This window comes from Corythoichthys intestinalis, chromosome 12, assembly GCF_030265065.1.
Source record: "Corythoichthys intestinalis isolate RoL2023-P3 chromosome 12, ASM3026506v1, whole genome shotgun sequence".
NCBI classification, from domain to species: Eukaryota; Metazoa; Chordata; class Actinopteri; order Syngnathiformes; family Syngnathidae; genus Corythoichthys; species Corythoichthys intestinalis.
Window position 1 is genome coordinate 44,841,094 of NC_080406.1, and position 24,627 is coordinate 44,865,720.

Consider the following 24,627-nt stretch of genomic DNA (forward strand, 5'->3'; position numbering starts at 1 on the left):
TCTTCAGGGGAAATTACACAAATCACACATTTGGAAGATGATAAAATCAGAAATGAGAGAAATATCATTAAGAAGGAAACAATTAAATTCCTGTGGTTGTCCAGTTACTTGGAGTTTAAATTCAAGTGATGAGGAAGATAAACGAACAAAAAAAAAAAACACTTTAGCCATCTTCCGAAAAATTTTCATTTCATTTTACAGCAGCAAGGCAGGAGAACAATCTCTTGTTCTCATCTTGTCTTTTAAGCTCTTTCTATCTTTTGAACCTTGTAGAATTCACTACTTTGACACATTTTAAACAACACAGACAGATATTTTTAAATAGAATACATTTGGTTCCAAGAGACTCAAACTCTACACAATGGTGATAACAGAATAACTCGGATACTATCTCACCATGGGGAAATTCACACTGAAGACAAAACTTCCTTTCAAGGATTTTTCAGTAAGTCTGAGTTAACAGAGCTTCAAACCATCATCCTCTTGGACTCTTTGGGCCAGTGTGTCACAACGACTACAATTTTGTATCAGAGGGAAAAACAAATCTTGTGATGCCTAAACAAATCAGTGTTGTCCTACAGGAGTGTCAAATTTATCTTTGTCGTGGACCACATTGTAGTTTTTAGTTCCTTCAGAGGGTCATTAAGTCTGCAACTCATATTAACTATTTCAGTGCCATTGACGATAGATGTCCAATCGTGTTGCTCTTGTCATCCTTCCGCTGTGAATTTTAAATGTGTTTGTCACTAGTAGACATCCAATCAATTTGAAGTGGGAGGGCTGGCAGCTAGTGTGTTAATGGGTGCCAATGAGTGACTATATGATTGTCTTATTACGTATACACAACAAATTGAATGATACCCAGGGCTCCAAACAATTTTTTTTAAACCCATGCTTTAATTCCCCCTCCCCCCCCATTTCATTCCATTTGATTTGAGTTTATCATTATTTTTACTCATTTAAAAGAATGTAATTTATTTTTTCTGAACAAAGATTTTTTTTAAATAACATTTCCATTCATTTTCGCGATACGACTGATAAGTTAAGTCGCAGCTCCTTCATATTATAATTATAAAAAAAATTATGACGGCTGTATTAAAGTCTGGGGCAATAGCAACCAAAACAAAACACACAAACAACCCCAAAAAAGTCAAAATTGTTGGAGGAAAATGTCCTCATTAAAATCAGTTTGGAGAAACGACACCTGTTGATGTTTTATGTTTTTGGATTTTATTTTTTAATTTATATTATCTTTGTCTTTTTTTTTTTATTTTTTAAATCAACCTGCCTTTAAAATTGGATTCCAGTAAAAATGTTCTGTTCAAAAACTATTCAATTTATCTGGCACCAGAGCAAGGGGTGAAAGTGGCTAGAATTTATTGCCGGAACTCCCTGGAACTCGCTATGGAGCCAAAAATTTTTTTTGTGGGCGGGGTGAAATCTAAACATACAACACACACACAGACACAAAAAATCTCTTTTACACATGCATTAGGCTACTACATTACACCTACTGTCACAAGGCATACATGAGAAACTGATTTTCATTCAAAACTGTATTTTTTTTAATGTTTTGAAAAATAACAGTTAACAAAAACACCAGTTATGCCAAACCCCGTCTTCTGATTTTTATTTTCCCCCATTTCCTTATTCAGCTACATTTGCCCTATTAAATAGTAATATAATAATAATAGTTTTTGTTAGGGCCTCCGCCCCTCCCTCCTGACACCTAACCCACCTGGGGCAGGTGCACATGTTTTTATCTGATTACAGGTTGAGACGGGTGGAGCGGCCACAGGTGAGGGCAACTAACAATCAGCCTTCCTTAAAAGCCAGTGGACGCCACCACCTCGTCGCCTGATCAACTCGTCTGGTTACTTCCGTCAGTTGTATCTCGCATTTCCTTGATTCATCGTTTTGATTACTAGTTGCTGACATTTTTGCTCTTGCCCCAGGACTTGTCTTATGCGCGCCGATTGTCGGATTCCACGCCTGCCTCTCCCCGAGCCTCCGCTTCGCCTCCCTGCTAAGCCCTCCAAGCCTGACGTCACCCGCCTTCTGCCTCGACGCTCGTGTCATCATTTTGTTCACCAATAAAATATCCATCCTCACAACCGGCTGTCTGCTTTGGGATCCCCTCCTTGCTCACGCCTCCCTAACAAGTTTTATTCTCTTAGTCATAGTACGAGAAAAAAAAGTCAAACTATTACTATGAGAATAAATGTTGAATTAATAGCACGAGAATAAAAATCATATTGTTACGTAGGGTTAATGTAGCTGGAAAAGCAGCTACGTACTTAGGTAACGTGTCTCCGCCTCCGTTAAAATCAACAATATTGAAAGCATCTTGTCTTTTAGAATCTGTTTTACAACAAGGGTAATCCTTAATATTTTGCTTCATCTACATCAAATTATAATTAATAGAATGATTTATGCAAATGCTTTGTCGTCGCTCCCAGCTACGGTACATGTACGTAAAGTGCGCATCACCTTACAGGTACATTACACCTACATAATAATACGACTTTTTTTCCTCATAGCAATTGTATGACTATAATCTCGTAGTCCCCCCCCCCCCCCCCCCTTGTCTCTCCCTAATAGGTTTAGTAATAATAGTAATAATAATAATAGTAGTAAGTAAAATATTAATAGTTTTTTTTAACATGGGGTTTTGTTACTGTCATATTTTGTTCCGGCCCCCAATCTTTTACCGGAACAGCATTCCAGGCCGTTCTGGCCCACTTTCAGCCCTGCACCATAGACAAAATATTTGCAACATCTGAACATTTTTAAAAGTGACAACCCGACATGTTGCCATTTTAGAAAGGGAGATGAAGTCGATGCACATGAATTGCTTTCCAAGGGCACACAAAATTACGTGGCGGGCCGGATCTGGCTCTCGGGTCTTGAGTTTGACACCCGTGTTACACTGTACACTTATCCCTCGGTACTTCGCGATTCAAACTTCGCGCAATCAGTCCATTGCGGAGTTTTTTGTTCAATTAAAAAAATAAATGAATAAATAAATGCAGTATTTTATAGAGCTGCCTCAATCCGATCATGTAGTCTTTCAGTCTCGCTTCTGCTGCTTTTTTTGGTCAGATAGTGCACTGGAGTTGCTTATTAAAGTTAACGAATATTGACAGATGTTGAGGTTTGATCATGGCAGAGACGCTTTGAAGCCGAAATTTCAAAGCACCGCATGTGTCAATGATCGTTTAACTTGTTAAACAGTTGCTCTGGCAACTCATTGTGTGTAAGTGAGCAGCTTAAGTGGATTTCAGTGGAATCACTCAGTGAAGCATTTAATAACGACAAACATTTTTCTACTTTATTCTTGTTTAAAGATAATTCGGTGGGACAGTAACATGTTTAAAACTTATAATTATTACATTTGAAGTGCTCAAAACTATTTATTTAAATGTATGTACATATATATATATATATATTGGAAAACAGGTCATCTGAAGTTCAGCTCTGAGACCCCCAATTTGGCCAAATTTCAAAAGTGCCCTATATGCATGTGTGATATATCATTGGAAAGCTTAAAATCTCAATTTTCTGGGGGAAGAAAAAATTGAACAGGAGGGCATTCAAATGAAAAAAAAAAAAATTAAATCCCTGAACCCTAACTGGAGGTGAGAGCATGAGAGAGCATAGTTAAAGACGCCATGATTTTAACGAGATATAATTGCGTAATTACCTCTTTTCGATCCAAAAACTCCATGTAATATGTATCACCGAGTGTCAAGACACAGATGTGAATGGACACAGCCAGATTTTTAGGATTATATGGGTGAAACATGGTAATATAACAAGGATCGCGATGCAGACATCGCAGACATCAAGGAGTGGGCGAGATTTTGATATATTTACCCTTTTAAATGTTTTTTTCCCCCCAATTTTTCTTTGTTTGGATCGATTAGTTATCATCTAAAGTATTGGGGAAAATGCGACAGTAACAAAGTGACAGTAACAAAAAAATACAATTACGCAATAGTCATGACGTATATATCCATGAGGTATTTACAGACACCATTTTTTTAATTGTGACGTAATTTGTTTAAAAGTTTATAATATGCGACTGAATAATTTTTTTTAACATATTTTTTTAGACAAAATATTAGACACCATTTAACAATTCTAAGCTAAAAATGACAGACATTTCGAATAATACATATAATTACTTTTTACAAACGCCATTTTTTTCATTGTGACGTAATTTGTTTAGAAGTTTAAAATATGCGAGTGAATAATTTTTTTAAGTCGTTTTTTTTCCCCCCTAAATATTAGACATCAATTAATTATTCTAGGCTAAAAATGACAGACATTTCAAATAATACATGTAATTACTTACCAACTTTTTATGGCTGGGTTGAAACAAAAGCGGTTGCGCGACATCTGTAAACGGGGGTTTCCAGGGTAAAACGGACAAATTAAAAATATTCCTGGGTCTTAATGGGCCATGAATCTGCTATGACAGCATAAAGACATATTGCTCTATCAAACACAACAGTTCTTTTGGCTTAAATTACAGCGGTTTATTTTAAAGAGGGTTGTAAGAGCAGAAACCGCTTTTTCAGCCTTGTCTTTGTTTTCTGCTATGTACAAACAAGTTTTATTAAAATTATACTTTGGGGAAAAAAGTGGAAAAAACATGTCTTATATGTATATCTTTTCAATGCTAAATCTGAATAAATATGTTGAACACACACACAAAAAAAGAAAAAAACAAGGATTTTTTTAGGGGAGGGGGGACTACTCGACATTTATCCACTTATCACATTGGGTTCTGGTCCCATTAATCGCGAAAAACGAGGGATCACTGTATTTGTCAATGCCTCATATCTGTCTATCTGGTGAAATTAGGAGTGCTATCTATTCTGGCCAAAGCCACCTGACTTAAGGACGCAGTGGCTCATCCAGACTGACTGGAAATGAGTGCAGACAATATGGGTTTGTCTGGTCTATACGATCAATTAGGCCGGAGGGAGCAGCATAGTATAACCAGTAGAGCGCAAGCACAGCTTTCAGCATCTTCTGCCTATATAATATGTTAAGTGCATTTTAGAAAGCTTGCCAGACTGATCGTTCAACCTCAGTGAAATGTTATCCCGCTAACAGTCAACACACTCTGACCCCGAACACCCAGGCCTACTTTCTCATGTAGGGCACAAGAAGTTAGGGCAGTGAACTGAGAAGAAAACAAGATGTTTCTCGCACCCATTACGGCATGTGTAATATGTGGGAGACATCATGCAAAAGTACCAGCCCTCAGCAAACAACTCCACATTGATTGGACAAAGGTGCTTATCTTTCGATTGGCCTCAAGATTGACCTTATTGAGCTAGGGCATAATAGAAAATGACGGGAACAGATCTAAAATTGTGTTATAAAACAAAACAAAGGAAAAAAACTTTCTTTGATGATATAATTCCTGTGATTATTAAAAGTAAGATAATATGACAATTGTATTTATGGCAAACAGTGACTGAAAGAGATGATATATCTTCTGTGCGTCCCTAAGCTTGCTTTTCATTGATCACATTGATCAGCTGTTTTAACATGTCCGTGTGGCATCGATCAATCTTAGTTTGCTGTATTTCCATTTTTCCTCTCCCATTTGAAAGTGTCATCTTGGATTTTCATCACATTGCGTTTTGCTGGTGGCTTGACATGTGTTGCGTTAAAACAATACAACAGGTGAAGATTGAGCATTTTGTTCTTTCAAGGAATCAAAATACAATAAAAGTCACGGCGTGCGAGTATCTTCCTTTGCTTTTCTCTCGGACCACAAAGAGTGAGACAAATGGATGTGTCAGCGCTTGATGGAGCGCTGTGATTGCTCTGCTAGGTGCAAGGCTATTACTTGGAAATATAGGCAGCAGCAGAGACAAATCCTGTTTGAATCAACCACACTTAATAGCTGAAACATGACAAGATCTTTCAGAGTACAAAGATATAGCAACTGAAGGAAAACTGTGAATTAGAATATAATGGAAAAGTATCAGTGCTCGTTTTAAAATGACTAATTTCTTGGACCTACGCAATTTGGGGACGCATGATTGTCAAACTCACCTTTGTCATTAGCCGCAAGGCTTTCCTTCTGTCCGTCAACTATGGCTGACATGATTAATTAACTCATTGACTTATCAAGTTATTGATTTTCTATTACTTTTTAAATTAAAAAAGGGTTTTTATTTATTGACATGTATTTTTTAATCTATATTTTATTAAAAAATAGGAAAGAACTCTCTTTTTGTATTCATTTTTAATTTATTTGTACTTTTCATTTAAAAAAGTAACAAAACATTCTAGCTTTATTTTTGTGGATTTGGTTTTTGCCCCCCCCCCCCCCCCCCCCCCCCAAATGGAAAAGACTTAATATTCTCTCTCTCTCTCTCTCTCTCTCTCTCTCTCTCTCTCTCTCTCTCTCTCTCTCTCTCACTATACATATATTTATTCATTTATTTTTAACCTGTCGTGTTCAGCTGCTTGACACAGAGAATGGGAATCTGAGTGTCCTGTGGTCTGAACAGTTTTACTGCATCACATGGGAGTATGACATACTCCTATTGTTAAACATTATTCAACGTGTTTCGTTTGTTAGGAGAAAGCAGAAAACAGGAAGAGGTTATGGGGGGACATAAAAAAAGAGAAGGCGAGAAAGACAGAAAAAGCACAGACAACAACAAGAAATACATTGAACGCCTACACTAACTATGAATATGTTGGTGCTATTGTGGGCGGCCTGATGACCAAGGAGAAACGGGGGGCGGGTGGTCAGAAAGATAAGTACAGTGGTACTTCTACATACGAAGTTAATTCGTTCCATGACCTTGTTTGTAAGTCGAAATGGTCGTATGTCGAGCAGGATTTTCCCATAGGAATACATTAAAATTCCATTAATTCGTTCCACACCCAAAAACCTACACTAAATCCATAATAAATACTGCTGGTACAATTATTATAAATGGCAATTAAACATAGCAAAATAAATAAGTTATTAATAAAAATCAGAATAATATAATAATGATAATAATAATAATAATCATAATAAAATTAAAATGATTCCGTTAATAATGTAACAAATTGGATTCTAATGTGGCGGACACTTTTTGCTGTACCTGAATGCACCGCGGGGCTGGCGTCACAGTGAGTCAGTGCGGTAGAGATAATACTTTCGTTTTCTTGAGAGCACAGTCAACTGCAGAGGGCAATGGGCGTTTTGTGTTGAATAAGTTCTTAAATAAATTATAAAAACGTGACGAAGCTGGCGATTTCTTTGGCGATGTTACCATAATAATAATTGTCACCTTAACTTATAAAGACTGGCGAACGGTGGTCGGAAGAGGACCGTGGAGCTGTATTGTTGAGCCAGCTCACGGATGCACACCCCACGCTCATATTTTTCTATAATTTGCATCTTCATTTCAAAGGTAAGCATCACTTTTTTCCTTGTTTCACCAACTGTACCAACTTTTTGGAAACCTGTGTTGATTTCTCACAGAAGAAAATCCGCCGTGAGTTCGTTTGCGTTGCTGTCGTGTCGTCGTATTTCGAGCATGTCGTCGGATGAAGAAACAAATGGCGCGTCAAATTTTACGTCGGATGTCGAAAAGATCGCGTGTCGAAGCGATCATATGTCGAGGTACCACTGTAATTGGGAGAGGTGAAGTGTACAAAAATCAGCCATGTGAAGTTTAGAACCCAGTATTTGTGTGAATCCCTTGAGAATGTGGATATTTTGGCATCCTATTCTATGCTGCCTGATCGCTATTCCGGATACAGAGTTTTTCTACTTGAGTGCGTCTATTTGCACCTAGTCATGCGTGTATCCCATCAGACATGCGATAGTCCTGCAGACGAGTGGAAACGCCACGTGGCAGCCACTCCAGGGCCCCCAGCCAATCGGGGGAAGGCGAGCCTGCGAAGCCTACCCCTCCTGCCGCACCACCAGCCTGGGGGGCTGCTGTCATCCCCCTGGGATCCAGGGTGGTCCCTCAGACCATCTGCGTCCCCATCAACCGGCCTTCAGGAATGGGACGAGAGGATGCGCCATCTGTGCCCCCATCAACTGGCTTTCAGGATGAGGGGGACGCGCCACCAAAAATTCAGAGAGAAAACCCTATATGTATATATATATATATATATATATATATATATATATATATATATATATATATATATATATATATACAGTGAATAGAGAAATGGGAAAACCCATTGGCAGTGTATCAAATACTTGTTCTCCCCACTGTGTATGTATATATATATATATATATATATATATTAGGGGTGCCAAACAATTAAAATTAAAGATTAAAAAGATAATAAGAAAATAAGATTAAAAAGTTATAGAAATTTTATATTAAAAACCCTCTTCATGTTTTCGTTTTAATAAAATTTGTAAAATTTTCAATCAAAAAATAAACTAGTAGCCCGCCATTGTTGATGTCAATAATTACTTACACAATGCTCATGGGTACTGAAACCTATAAAATCAGTCACACCCAAGCGCCAGCAGAGGGCGCCAAAACTCCGAAAAACACAAGTACACATTTCACTGTGCTGTCATTTTAATCTGAGCGGGGCATTTGTGCGTTAATTGCGTCAAATATTTTAACGTGATCAATTTTAAAAATTAATTACCGTCCGCGTTAATTTTAACACGATAATTTTGGCAGCCCTAATATATATATATATATATATATATATATATATATATATATATATATATATATATATATATATATATATATACTGGACTGTCTCAGGAAATTAGAATATTGCGTATTCTAATTTTATGAGACAGTCCTGTACATGCAGCAAGTTCAGGGTTAACAATTGGTCAAATTGTGTGGTATTTCTTCAAATGCAATTTTGTCAAGAAGTCATACAATGTTAAACCAACTTGCCTGATATGATTAGACATGAGAAAGTAATCTCACAAAGGCTGAGAGACAGAATATTTTTTTGAAAGACATTGACATGATTTTCCTATGGCATTTTGAGTGAAAAAAAGAAAAAAAAGATAAAAGATAAAAAAAAGAAGGATAATTTTGTAACACTCAGCTTCCCTCGACGAAGGCTTTGAAAAAGGTATGATGATTTAGCACGGTGGCGTTCATCCCAGTGACCTCTGCCATAACTGGGCTTAAGCAGTAGCGAGGGATTCCTTAATTGGCTTGTTTCTTTTCAGGGACACACCGGGGCTGATAGCTAATGTGCTCCCATTCGCCATCTCTCTGACAGCAGAACATACCCGTACAGCGTTTTGGGCTAACCGTCACTATGTGAGAAGTGCAGTGGAGATGAGTGGGCGGTACTGGAAGGGGTACATGTTTTTTTTTTGGGCAAAGTTTTAACCATAAACCCTTCAATCTTTAAACAACTGATGTCCTATTTGAAAGTGAAATTTAAGTGGCCCAGTTTAGAGGAACTAGCTTGAGTGAGACTGTTCTTTTTCTCCTGCTGATCAAACACTTATTTTACTTTACTGAGTCACACAAAACAGCTAGTGTAATTTTTGTTAATTCATTACCTGTCATTCCCGTGATTTATTCCAAAACAAAACAAAAAACTCAAGCCTATGCAATTAATATCGATAATATAAAAATATACAAATAAAAGAAGTTTGCAATATACTAGTATATGCAGTGGTGCCTCTACATAAGAAGTTAATTCATTCATCCAGGACCTTGCTTTTAAGTCGAAATGGTCGTATGTCGAGCAGGATTTTCCCACAGGAATACATTATATTTCCATTATTTCGTTCCACAGCCCGAAAACCTACACTAAATTCTCAATGAATACTGCTGGTACCATTACAAATGGCAATTACTTATTGCAAAACAAATACATTTTGAATAAAAATCACAATGATAATATAAGAATAATTCCTGTAATAATGTAATGAATCGGGATCTAATGTAGCGGATGTGTTTTGCGTGCTATACCAGAATACAATCTGTGGCTGACATGACAGTGAGATAGAGAGTGCGGTAGAGATTTTACTTTCTCTTTTAATGTCATGTTGTTGTTGGCGTCAATTGCAGGGGACAGTAGGCATGTTGTGTTGCGCATGTTCTGAAATAAATGATTAAAATCCTAACAAAGCTGGTGATTTCTTTGGTGATGTTACCACAATAATAATGGTCATCTAAACCTATAAAGACTGGCGAACGGAGGTCGGAGGAGGCCCATCGAGACAGCCGTATTGTCGAGCCAGTTCACAGGCGCGCACACCACGCTCATATTTTTCAATCATTTCCATCTTCATTTCCTTTTTTTCAACACCTGCACTAACCTTTTTGGAACCCATGTTGATGTCTCTAACAAGAAATTACGCCGTGCGTCCGTCTTCCGGAAGAACAAAGAAACTGGCGCTGTCATAAATTGTAGTATTTCGAGCATGTCGTCGGATGTAGAAAGCAAATGGCCATCAAATTTTACGTCGGTTGTCGAAAAGATCATGTGTCAAAGCGATCATATGTCGAGGTACCGCTGTGTATATATATCTTTTTAAGATAACTGAATAGAGAATAGTTTTAATAGTGTAAAAAATAGAAAAATGATTTAAAAAACAAAAGGGCTTTATTTAACATAAATAATGAACATTTTTATTTATTTATGTATATATTCAAAAATTCAGAGAGAAAACCCTATTTATATACTGGACTGTCTCAGGAAATTAGAATATTGTGTTTTCTAATTTTATGAGACAGTCCTGTAGAGTTTGTTCAGCACTGCTTTTCTGCCTTGCTTTACTAAAGAAATCCTTCATGTTATGTGGAGTTACAAATTACACACAACTGGATAACAAAGACAATATCTTAAGGTCTGATACCATTTTCTTACATCAGGACTAATTCATTCAATTAATGATGAAACTAGACACATTTCCTATCTGGCCTGCCCCCATCTAGTACATTGGAAATGACTCATGCATATTTGAGCAGAGTGTTTGCCCATTCTGACTGGGATTTAATGTGGCTCCATGCAGACGGCAGATCAAACCTTTTTACTTCACCTCACTCTGTCCTATATTCACCCTTGGCTTCTTTTCTCGTCAAAATTACCCATGACTGAAAACAATGTACATATATATGCATATGCAAACAGTATATCATACACAGACACACAGAGTGTTCCTCTTATGCTAAGTATGGCGAGTACCACCTCAAAAACACTTTCACTACACTGACCATTGTTATAACACAGTCATGTAATAGGCCCATATGATAATCAGTTCAAAGTCAGAGAATGGAGAATGCTGGAACAATAATTCTTACAACAGTAAAAAAAAAAAAAAACTTAATGGAACAAGTAAACGTCTCAAAATAAGCCTTTACATCTGGCTGAAATGATAGTTCTTTAGGCATTGTAACTTAGGGCGTATTCACACCCAGAGGTGAGTAGTAATGTGTTACATGGACTCCGTTACATTTAATTGAGTAACTTTTTGAGAAAAATTAAGTACTTCTAAGTGTAGTTTTACTCAGCCATAGTTTTTACTTTTACTTGAGTATACTTGTGAAAGAACAAAAGCTACTCTTACTCCGCTACTTTGGATTACACAAGAGTCTTATTTTTGCCAGCAATGCCAAGCTCTACAAATTTCACAAATGAGACGTCGCAACAATAATCACATGACACCCATTACACCAATCTGACGCATGCTTGCCGTTCTATGATCATGCCAGCCTGCGTCTTTAAAGCACCGTAAAAAATGAAGTATTTGACATAAAGCGATGCCCTCAACATGACTCGAAAACGCGGATTTAGATTTCTCTCCCGAGTTTTTATTTGGCACCGATTGATCAAGGAAAAATTCCTTTTAATTTCATAATTGTAACTATGAAGGAACTACTCAAACTAGGAGCCATTTTCTCCACTGGAGAGCACTAATGCTGTTTGGAAGAATAATGCTTCATTTGTGTCTTTTTTTTTTTTCCCTATTGCCGGAAGTCAATTTTTTTGTTTTTTGTTTTTATTTATTTGGCTTAATGAGGTTATGTGATGGGTTATTGTACTGTATCATTGTAACAACAGTTCATGCAAAAATAAAAAAAATAAAATACAACATTGATACAAAATCAAACAAAAATAAGTAGTTACTCACAATGTTACTCCTTACTTGCGTATTCTATTCACTGAATACTTTTTTACTTGTACTTGGGTACATTTTTTGGATGACCACTTTTACTTTTACTTGAGTAATATTATTTTGAAGTAACACTACTCTTACTTGAGTAAAATTTTGGGCTACTCTACCCACCTTTGTTCACACCTGCCCTGTTTGGTCCAGACCAGACCAAAAAAAGTTTGTAGTGTACCTTGTTTGACTGGTGTGAATACAAACCAGCGAACTTTGGTGTGGACAGCCGGTCGCCCTCGCTCACTTGCCTTCAGCTCTCGCTATGACGTCACCTGGAGGCCACTTGGAAGATTTTATTTTTTGTTTTATTTATTTTATTTATTTATTGTCATCATCATCGGTATCATTGACAGATACAGGATGTGATATGATTAACCCGAAAGAAAAAAAAAAAAAACGAAGAAAAAGACAAGGGCTGACGGGAGAAGCATATGCTTATCAAGTCCCGTCCCCTTCAACCAAGGATGCACAATAAATACATGGTAGAGTAGGCATTATTCATTGCGATACATGAGCAGCTTTTTTTTTTTTTTTTTTTTTTTTTTTTGTCTTGACGTGAATTTTCTTCCCAAAAGTCATTGATTGGACATAACACTTAGGTAAAGTTGTCGATCAATTATTCAGCGATTAGGGTGATTGTCAGATTTATGTAAGGAGGAATAGCCGAGGGAGTCATGGAGGCCCACCTCCGCCGCAATCTGCTCAGGTGGGTTAGTCTTCATCCGCCCTGGCGGGGCTGAGATGGAGGGAAAGTGGGCGGAGGGGGAGTGAAAGAGTTAAATGGAATATGCTTGCCCTCGTTCACTAACAGGCCAGACAATCACGGATCAACCACATGTTGTTAGAGTAGTGCTATACTGCCTATTCCAAATCACACGAAATATACAGAGACTCATTTCATTAAAACGAGATGTATTTTGATTTCAATATGTTGGTACTTGGTAATTATCACAAATGTTAGTTTTGTATTTAATTTTATTTGGGCCATCCGTCCGTCCGTCCGTCCGTCCGTCCGTCCGTCCGTCCGTCCGTCCGTCCGTCCGTCCGTCCGTCCATCCATCCATCCATCCATCCATCCTCTCCAACTTATCTGATTATTTATTTCTTTCTCTTTACCTTATAATTTGTAAACAGATTTGTTGTTTAAATATATTTAACCTACTTTTAAGTTTAATTAAAATTAGTTTTAGTGTTAGTCGCTCCCAAAACCATTTGATTGACAGACCTCTCTTTTCGCTAAAAGCAAAGGCAAAAGGGAATTGCAAGAGAGAAAGGCAAAGACAACTACAAGCAAAATAGAAAAGGCAAAGAAAAAACATTGCCTTGTTTTTTTCGTTTGTGTTTTTCAAGGACAAAAAGTAAAAGCAGATGACATAAATTGTCGTTTTTTTCAGTTTGTGATTTTTAATAAAAAAGTAAAAGTCGGTGACAAAATATACTTTTTTATTTTCCTTTATTTATTCGTTTATTTCTATGTATAATAGTCATTTATTTATTCATTTATTTTTTTAATTTTGGCACTCCTGTGATTCCATATGTTCTGCCATAACTGCCGCAGACAGTCTATTAGTATTATTATTTGTTTTAACAATAATGATGAATTTTACAATTCGAATGGCAATTTGGTATAAAATACAAATGCCATGATCGATCCTTAATTCATTTTCATCTTCTTTGGTAGTAAATAAACAGCAGCCAACGGTGTTTGAGCTTCATTATTGTCACGGCATGGACATATTTTTCTTGCACCACTGCAATGCATTGTGGGATATATACAGCTCTGGAGTGACCATCGTTGTTGACTCCATCACTAAGCCCTCAAGTGTCGATCACACCAAGTTCAATTCAGCTGTTTAGAGAAATGGAACAGCCATTATGATGGCGGCAGGGATTCCCCTGAGGGTAAGTGCTGAAGGCAAGTGAGCGAGGTTGACTCAAACTGTTTCTGAAACACAGCCATGGCCTTTCCTGGTGTGAATACGTCCCTATTTTAAATGTGCTTTTTTTTTTTTTTTTTTTTTTTTAATATTTTTTAACAGAAACTACACACATATTCCTGAAAAGACTGATTTTTTTTTGCAGTGAAATGTGTTGTTATAAGAAAAACTTAAGCCTAAATAGTTGCACACTCAGTTTGTTTCCACAACTTGGTTGGTTTCTTGGCAGCTTTGCTTTCTGTCTGCTTTTTGCAATAGTTTCTTCTAATGTAACAGAGTCCTTTATTGTTTATTTATCTGCACACATCATTTTCATCATTATTATTGTAAAGATGTAAAGATCCATTTTAAATCTTGTGCTGCATTTGAAACGTCAAGCTACAAGTGGTCCATTCCTGGCAGGCAGCTACAAGATGGCTTACTCAACTGACCTGATACCAGGCTGTGTCTAATATGGTGGGGATTGACTTCCTCTTGCTGGGTCCCAGGAAAAGAAGGGGATTTAAACTATTTTACCTCCCAAGATCTTCACACCTTCCCTCAGGCCCTCTCACCTTGATGCCTTAAATATTAATGTTAAATCCGTGGATAGTGGATGAGTGAGGAGGAGAGAGGGCTGACAGCTTAATCATGGAGGCAGAGGCCTCCCCTAGCCTTTTCCTCAATACTCTGGCTGGCTGTCACCACGACCTACATGATGTAATCACCCCCATAACCCTGATATGGGTTACTGCGTGGAGAGGGACGAGTGCACAGAGGAAAAGGAGCACTTTAAGGATTCTGCTGAAGAGGATCATTTAAGTGGGTACTCAAAGCATGAGTATGTGGTCTTACAGATGTAGGAAAAGAAATTCTAACGTGCCTTTTTGCACATTGTTGTTGCCCATCGTATATCTTGTTTACTTTCAAAATGATGAATATTGCCACTTTGCAGGGATGACAGTTTGCTTAATCAAAGATTTTTAAGGGAAAAATACAAGGGAAGTAGATTTTACAAATGTGTTCCTGGCAGAAAAAGATAAAAGAATGAGGTGGGGAACATTTTTTGTCAAGGTTTCAAGAGAATAAGGAGGATGAAAATAAATGAAAGAACAGGAGTAATTGAAGAAGAGAGAATGCATATTATAGTGAGTATTTTTTTAAAAACTTTTTAAGTGCCACTTAAAAGCTATTCAAACTTTTGCAGGGATAGAGACAGTAATGGAATAGAGTTAGGTACGTTACATTGTACTAAATTTGCCATAAAATATAAGCACACAAAAATGTCATGTATTGCAGAAGGGACATTATTTCATATTAAAACTCTTTGCTAAACAAAAGACTTGACTTGAGCAGCATCAGAGCAGCACTGTTAAAAATGTTACAAACTAGAACGAAACAAAAATTTTAAAAGAGACATGGCGTCCATATATGTGGACATCACCTTTTGTACATAGGCCACAATACACCAAAGGTTAATATTGTGAGATAATGACCCAAAATTTGATGTCATACATGTGGATAACAGGCCTTTATGAAAAACTGAAGAATATGCAAGTACAAAATTCAACGGAATAATTTTATATGCTAGATGACCACTCTATGAAAGCAGACTTCTACCTAAGCAGCCAAATTGAAAGCATTGTCACATTTATGACCTTTGACATTATGACCCCAAAATTTAAACGCCACTTCCATTTCATATCACAAATATATGAGTTATTTTAAACACAAAAATACAAACAAACAGACGTTTGTAACCGAACACACGACCTTCGCCTTCCACAGGTTCCACTTGCTCATTACGGAACCCCAAAAGGGTAAAAAAATAAATAAAAACATTTTGAAATAAATACCATTTTGATGAAGAACAGACAAATTGTGAAATATGGCTTTTACATTGTTAAAATAAAGTAATATTATTATGAAAAAGATTTAACAAGATAAAAAGCATTTTTCAAAAAGTATTTTTCTTTGGTTCATAATGCAGTTTTCCACAATAGCCTTTTTATTTCATAATGTTTTTTAGGCAAAATGAGATTTTACAAGATAAAAAGTGTTTTTCACAAAGATCTTTTTTTCATAATGTCTTTTTCCACAATGTCCTTTTTATTTCATATTGTCGTTTTCCAGCACAATGAAGCGTGTGCTGTCAATCAAATACATAAGGCAGAGTAATTTATGGGATTGGCTGGATCGTGGAGTCTGGCTAGCTGCGCTAGCATTTGGTAGCGTCACTTTCAGAGTTACTCAAATAAGTTGCGAACCTGTTGGACAGTAATGAAAGGCCTTTACCTCAGCCTGAGCAATGATTTCAGCAGCGGTGTGTTTTGGAAGTTTTCTGGATGTTTACCAAACAGTTCATCGGCGCTACCAAAAGTTAACAACCAGACTCCACAATAGGCGGAGTTTGACTTTTGGGGCTGTGGGAGCACAACATGTTGATGACCCCGAAACGGAGTGTCAGCACATAGACATCGTAATGTGTATATTATGAAGTCTATGATCAGCAATCAAATTAACTTACAAGAATATTTATAATAAGTTGAAAATGAGCGTTTTTTTGTTTTCCATCATTCTTGAGGGGAATTCTAAATCAGGCTGTTTAGGACAGCTATACTTTTCGCCAAGATCGTCATCCATTGAATATGGTATGCCCGCCGGTGTCGTGCCAATGTAGTTACCACCATCAAAAATTGTATCCCCTGGGTGGAGCCACTGCGCTGCTCTGATTTGCTTGATTCCAGTGTTTGGGCGATGTACAGTAGTTATCCACGAGGTTTTAAAACATGGCCCATCCATCAAAAAAAAAAAAAACCTGAATGTAATAAAAGGCCGTGTTTCACTGTTTATTCGTAGGATGACCTATAAATGTTATTACTGGAATTAAGTCCTGTATGGAGTTTCTCCAGTCTAATAAACGTCGATGTCTAAAATAGATAACTGGTTGTTTTCTGGCTTCAATTAATTGTTTAAGTCGACATAACTCACAACTAATGAGTATGTGTGTGTGCTCGCACTCCCAGGTGATACAATATTTGACGGAGGTAACTACATTGGCAAGACACCGGTGGTGACTCTGTTGTAGAGCTGGGCGGTAAACCGAAAATTTACCGTCACCGAAATTCTTCACGATGACCGACGTAATTTTGACCATGTCGGTAAATTCGGTAAATTAATAAAACAAGAAAATAGTCTTTTCATCCCGCTTTGACTCTGTGTTGTTCGTCTATGCTCATTCCCCTTTAAGAAAGCAGTGAATGTACTTACGTAGGGAGTCACGTGATCATCAGGAAGCCAATCAAACAGAAGCCCGGTAAGCTACCGCGAGCAGCTAATGCTACAAGCAAAACGTGATGGAGTGTGGCTTAAGGGAGGTTCGCCGAACTATCACCCGACATTTAATAGACTCTTGGTGGCATCCAGACGGGCTTTCACCAGCTGTCCTCCCTTGTTCTCACAATTTCCGGAGATGGTGCTTTCAGTGCTTTCTACCGGTAGCCAGGCCACAGGCTAACGCTAGCCACTAACGCTAGCGGCCGCTAGCGGCTAACGCTACAAATGAACGTGATGGAGTCGGATAGCGGCTCTAACCTTGTCGAAACGGCTGAATTTAATGAGTGGATTGGGCATGGACTGCATCTAGCAATTACTATGTCGCGTTATTTTGTATCTGACTGTGTGTGATTTCTCTGATAGCTTTTGTGATGGTAAAGCATTCAGCATAAAGCACAAATGGCCCCAGCTATTTTTCTGTATGTGTTTAATTCTGTGTCATTATTGCTATCATAAAATCTTAAGTGTTTCATTTGCAGAAGATCAATATAGCTTTAATGTGTGTCTGTCTGTTTGGGGGTTCATGTATGTGTGCATTTATTAAAAAATGCACTGGGGGGGGGGGACCCTCAAACCATAAAGTAAACACTTGTATTGAATAATTATGTCACAGCAACCATTAACAATAAATTGTCTTTTTGAAGTGTACTGTTCGAGCTGCAAGTCATTTGTGTTACAATGACATGTTTGCACAGGCATATCGATTTTGACAATGTACATTGTTCAAGCCATACACTCTGTTATAAATGCTCATACTTGAATTCTTATTGTTTACAATTCATTTGTATAAACCTAATGTCTAGACTGCATGTACATTTGTTAAATATATCAAATTGAATGCTGGTAACTAAATCAACAAGAAACTGTTAATCTGTATTTCATGCATTGATTCAGATTTTCAAATTATATAACAGTCCGCTTGGACGACTTTATCGTCATTTATCGTTATCGAGATAAATCTGCTCCATTTATCGTGATACATGTTTAAGGCCATATCGCCCACCCCTACTCTGTTGTACGATTACCGTCTTTAGTGGGGCAAATTGAAACTCCGTTCACCATTTTGGTGGTGCTCTCTGGCGTTTTATGGTCGACATTTTCAATCCTTGGTTTTTGCTCAATAGTTATTGTCGCTTTTGAAAGCTTAGGTTTAAAAAAAAAAAAAAAAAGTATATCCATCTTGCCTCTTTGGTCCTCGGGTGGTTTTGGCAAAGCAAAGCAAATGACCGTCCTAAGATGCTAGTCACATGATCTGTTCGAAAAATTATTTTTACCCATTATAAAAATTTCTTTTTTGTTTATTTCATTCAATTTTGTTGTTTGTCTTATTGCTTTACAACTTTTATAGACAATATTTTACCGGAAAACTTTTAATTTTAAAATCATTTATAGGAAAGTCAATTACATGCAATTACACTTTTTGGCCACCGGGGGCCCTCTGAAACACCGCGTATGTCCACGATCCAGCCAATCACTTAACTGACTCTGCTTTATGTATTTGATTGACAGAAGACAATTCTTTTGCTAAACACGGAGGAAAATTAATTGTAAAATCTCATTGTGCTGAAAAACGACATTATAAAACAAAAAATATTGTAGCCATATTTGCTATTTTGGAAAAGGCGTTATGAAATTAAAAAAAAAAAAAACAACTTTGTAAAAAACGTTTTTTATTTTGTAAAATCTTTTCCTCATAATATTCCGTTATTTTTCAATTTAAGGGCCACATTACAAAATTTGTCTTATTTATCAAAATGGTATTTATTTAAAAAAAATATATATATATATATTTAATTTTGACCCTGTTGGGGTTCCATGCCTCATCATCTCATTATTGCTGGTTGAATGGATTAACTGAAAACCATCGTGATCGTGATCATTTTTAGTTCAACGAACGAATACCTTCCACCAGTTGAATTTTCAGTGAGGTAGGATGCTGCTGTTGTGCTTGAGGCACCTTGTCTGAGCAAAATGGAAATATCCTTATTGAGTGGTAGGCTGTCAAAAATACAGTGTTAGGCACAGTGCATGCAATCATTTTCCTCTTGTATTGGAGCACTGGCAAACAAAGGTGAAATGAGGTCCAAATGCACAGTGAAATTTTATTCACTCAGCATTGCTATGCTCTCTTGTAGATGCTGTATATGTATACTGTATTATATATTTATTTTGAGAATGAGACATTATTATAGCTGCCACTGCTGGACAATTGGACTTATTGCCACCCAATTTATTTTCCGAATGACTCACATTTAGGTGAAGTGATATGTTGTGACATGACAGAAAAGAAATTGACAAGGAAATATTGAACCACATTATAAAAGCCTCCTAAGAGATCTTATCTCATTGTTTGTTTCCAAGTTAGCTTATTTCCCATGAGGCCAGAGGTGTTTGACCAAAAATAGAGAGACGTACATGTGACCGTCGCTATAATCGATCTGGTAGTTGTAACAAATACCACGCAAAAAAAGTAACATTGTGGAGAGTAAATACAGAAACAATAATTGGTCACACAGTTCTTACCCCATTCACAGGATATGTCTTCCATCCCAGCTCTCCAAGCACAGACGTTGTATCCAGCAGCACAACTGAAATGAAAAAGGGGGAAAATCCAACCATTATCCATCTGTCAGCACACAAAAGTTCCATTTTCACACTGGAAATTGAAATATCAGTCATAAACATGTTCATTTAGGCATTTTATCATAACAGAAATGAGTTTTCTTGGATGAATATTTATCAGCGTGGTAACACAAACGCTAGGAACAACAGTGTTGCCACTTGCCACACAATTTTGGGACTGATAGATTGCCCTCAAATTGCTGTCAACAGTCCATTCCATTGCCTGCCATGCACCGTTTTTATTCATTTTCAGCCACAATATCAGCTTCCTTTAGTGTGCGCCTGAGATAAAAACAAATCCAGCTGGAGTCAAGCCTTGCGATTCATATACTGTATGTTGTAAGAAATGTATTATAAATGAAAGGCTTTCATTAAACCATGGGTACCCGGGGGCATCATTTTGGCTGGGCCACGAAAGTAAATCATATGCATCGACCTCTTGTTTTTTTCTTCAAAATGAAACTGAACATTTATGCAATCCTCAATGAAAGATCGAAGACTACAATTTTTACTGTAAATGATTTACATTTTTAAAAAATAAAGAGAAAGCTGTTGTTTTTTTTTCAAAAATTAGATAATTTTAAAATAATACATACAATAAAAATGAAAACAAAATAAAAAGAGAATGTTTACCAATTTTTCCCAATGTTTTTTTAATTAAAACAAAATAAATATATCAAGAAATATTATAACATAAGGGAATGATTAATATTAGAATGCTGACAATAGAGAGAATTCCAACAATTTAGTAAACAATAACTATCTCCTATTCAGAAGGGGACAGCTATTCAAACATTGGCACTTAAGACCTTTAACCCTTTATGGTGCAAGCGATGATTTTTGGTCATTTAAAAAAAACTTAAATACGAGCAATTATTATTTCCGGTATATAATCCAGTGTGGTTTCGTTAACAGTGACAACAACGAAAATATTTCGTCAACGAACAATTATTTCATGACGATGACGTCACGATGATGCACTGAAAATGTGTCTTGGGAGACTAAAACATATAGAGATGGATGGTACTGGTCGTCTGTCGACATGAGAACAAGATGAAAATTTGCCATAGTTTCTGTCATAAATTCAAAATGTGTGATATTTTTTTATTGTATGTGTAGTTAGAACGCATTTAGCAGTGTTTCGTCGTGTTACTCATGTGACGTGCAGTACCCCCCACCCCGACCTCCCGCCTCACACACATGCTTATTCACCGCCCCGAGAGTAAGAATGTGCCCATTCCAGGCTCCTTTTATGAAACATATGTGTCAGGTGCTGCTAGGTAAGTTTTGCTTTCTTATCATGTTGCTTTAGCCTTCCAAGGTCTGTGCTGAGTGATCTTCACACACTAAACTAACTAACTTGTAGAGTTAGCATTGCGTTCACACGAGCATTTGGCGCGGCAGGGCCGTGCAGAAACCGATGGAGGGGCAGGTGCTCATAAATCAAAAGGGGCACATGAACAAAAATTTAATACACCTTACGGCTTAACCAGCTTTACAGTATAATCGGCTGTGACTGTGACAGACTTTAATTGGGAGGGGGGGAACACTGAATAGAAATCAACACTGTCATCAAAACTTTCTGGCTGTTAGTCAGTCTTTGCCTCTTTTCTCCCTTCAACCCCTATATCAAAACTTTCTTCCTGAACTTGTTGTTCATCTGAAAACAAACCAAATTAGAGGTTCACTGAGCCACCGTCAGCACAGTTGTTTCAAAACTATTATTTCATTATTAGAGAACTTTAAGATGTTTACCTTTCTAGATAACGTTGCGAAGAGAACGTACAAATATGGTTCCCTATAGTGAGACACACGGGTCTAGCCTTGGGGAGGGGGGTAATTCATTAATAAAGTAGAAAACTATACACGTATTTGATACACTGCCAATGGGAAAACCCATTGGCAGTGTATCAAATACGTGTTCTCCCCACTGTATAAGAGAAAATTACATATTATTTTTAAAAAATCCCCACAATAAACCTGGCGTAAGAATTTTCACTACAGTATTTGGTCCTACACGGTTTAATAGGGAAACACTTTGTTTTCAACCACCGGATGTCCTCAAGCTTCTCACCACACACCCAAGTCACAGAGGGACAGCGTGCAGGGGGAGGGGGTGGGCGTTATGCACCGGCTTAGCGGCACACACGGCTTTTTTAATGAAAAAAATTTTTTTTTTCAAAGGTGTTTTCGGTGTTCAAGAACGTACTCTGTGGCGGGCCTGCACAGTCTGCCAAAACACATACGCACAGAAAAAAAAAAAAAAAAAAAAAAAAAAAAGAAACAGTAAAAAGGGGCACTTTGGGCATGTAGGGGCAAAGGGCCAAGTGCTCACGCACCCCCCCGCACGTTCCTGTAGCGCGGTGACTATGTGTCTTGGAAAACATTTTATATACTGTACAGTTCGTGGCGTCAAGGTGAGTTTATTTACTTGCAAATAATGTGCTGTTTTCCAGCTGAGTGTGATATCTTAGTAGACTATAGTTATGTGCTCGTCTGTCATGTTAATTCGAAATTGTTAGAAACATTTCATTCATTTGTTTATTCTGTGACTAAAACTTTGTGGTTTATAGACAAAAACATTTTGAGAATTGTCGACTAAAACTACACAAAATTTGTCTAGAGTTTTTATTGACTAAAACTAGACGAAGACCAGCACATTTTGAAATGACTAAAATATGACTTAGACTTATAAGTATTTTTGTCCAAAAGACTAAGACTGAGAAAAAAATTATGGCTGCCAAAAACAACATTGATATAATCATTATTTATTCTTAATTACTAAACGTTATTGTATTTTTTATTTTTATGGGTTTTTATAAATACATTTATAAATGTATACATTGTTAATAAAAGCCGATTAAATAAATTTAAAATGAATAAAAACAGAAATACACTGGTTACGGCACCAAGTAACACTCTAAAGTTGATTTTTTTTCATAGTATTTTACTTAATTACATGCCAGTGATGGCGATTCATTTAACCCGGGAAGACTGGCTGTGAATGCTCATGTTGCAGTCTAATTGACGGCGCGATACATCCAATCTATTTTAACTGGGAGGAGCGAATGAAAGTATGCCACTCCCCGTCAGAATGGATTGGACGGCTAGCACTGTCAGTGCCAGCCAATGAGTTAAATAACTGCCCTCTAAGGGTTACAAATAAATAAATAAATCATAATTCATGCACGAATGGGTTAAGGATCGGGGAAAAAATGAATTGTGAATTAATACTATTCACTTAAATCAAGTATTTTGAAATAGTACTAAACTACAGTAATGTTGAATCTCATCACAAACAGCAGCACTTGCTTACCAACTGTCCTTGAGTGACCATCAACCAACAATATGGCATTGCATCACACAAGCACACACACTCACTTCTGGCAAATCACAGCATTTTTAGTGTTTTTTATTTTTTTTATTATTATTATTATTATTTTTTTTTTTTTACAAATTCCACTCTGGGAATCATGCTAATTATACTGACGCACATTTCTGTAAGTGACAACATTTCCTGTGTATAACACCTTTCATTTAATCATTACACAGAGGGAACTATAGGAGGGCAACTGAGATTACTTCATTACATAGCAATGTACACATTATTAGCATTTATAAATTGCTGTGTTCAGGGAGAAAGGAAGTGACATTTACATCTCTGTGGAGATTCTCTGACAAGCCCAGAGGAAAATGGAACATTTTTATGTCAGTTATCAGCCAGCCAGCTCTGGTGGAGCTTGAATGACAGAGTGGTGCTGCATCTGCTCAGCAAGATTTTACGTTGCTCGTTGCGTAGACCACCTTGCGAAAAAAAACTTTAGAAGCTCATATTAACTGTCTTGTGCACAAGTAGGAGGAAGACATATGTATACCAAGCTGAAGATTTCACAGTCCCACTTTCTTTGCTGCTTTCAGACAAGATTGTTCACTCTCTGCACAGTAAAGCTGGCTTTCATGTAGATGGAAGCTCCAGCTCATCCACATTTATATAAATTCTGTAAACAATGAGGAAAATAGAGCATGTCTTTTTTTTTGGGTATTATTTTGCTATTTCTGTATCTCATTTTAAAATTGATCCTTGTCTTCCTTACCATGCTCAGTTTTAGTTCACAACAAATCTGCACTATAATTCAACTTTTCTCTATTTTCTGTTTTGTGTCTTCTTGTGGCATGAATAATGTTACATTCAGATCCTCAGAATATGTCAGTCTTGCTGTTACTCTATGTTCTTTATGTTTTGGATTTTGGTTGTTGTCAAAGTCTGTAGTTAGATGTTACTGACAAATATACCCAAGCTTTCACAAATGCGAAAAATTCTTTTTGACTCAGTGACTGCCATTGATGGCGATAGATGAATGGTTTGTCTAACTTGCCAAACATGGTGGTAGGAAAAGCAATATAAATATATATTAAAAAACTTAGTTATGATATAAATTGACAGGAATTTTGAAATTATGACCATTTTGTGTTATGATAAGCCACAACAATAAGATGCCGTCATCACGCTTCCACCCGTATCACCAGACATTGTTAAAATAGGATTAAAAAAGCAATTTTTTTACATCATTTTCACTGTTTTAGCCTGCCGAG

At 37.0% G+C, this 24,627-nt stretch overlaps 1 protein-coding gene across 1 annotated transcript in view; it reads right to left on the reverse strand.

Annotated features, from left to right (window-relative positions):
- LOC130926827 (ephrin type-A receptor 6-like) overlaps nt 1-24,627 on the reverse strand; it is a 252,235-nt gene that overhangs the window by 210,824 nt on the left and 16,784 nt on the right. Inside the window, exon 2 of the mRNA XM_057852094.1 lies at nt 19,936-20,000. Within this exon, the coding sequence (XP_057708077.1) occupies nt 19,936-20,000 (65 nt within the window). The remainder of the gene's footprint in view (nt 1-19,935; nt 20,001-24,627) is intronic.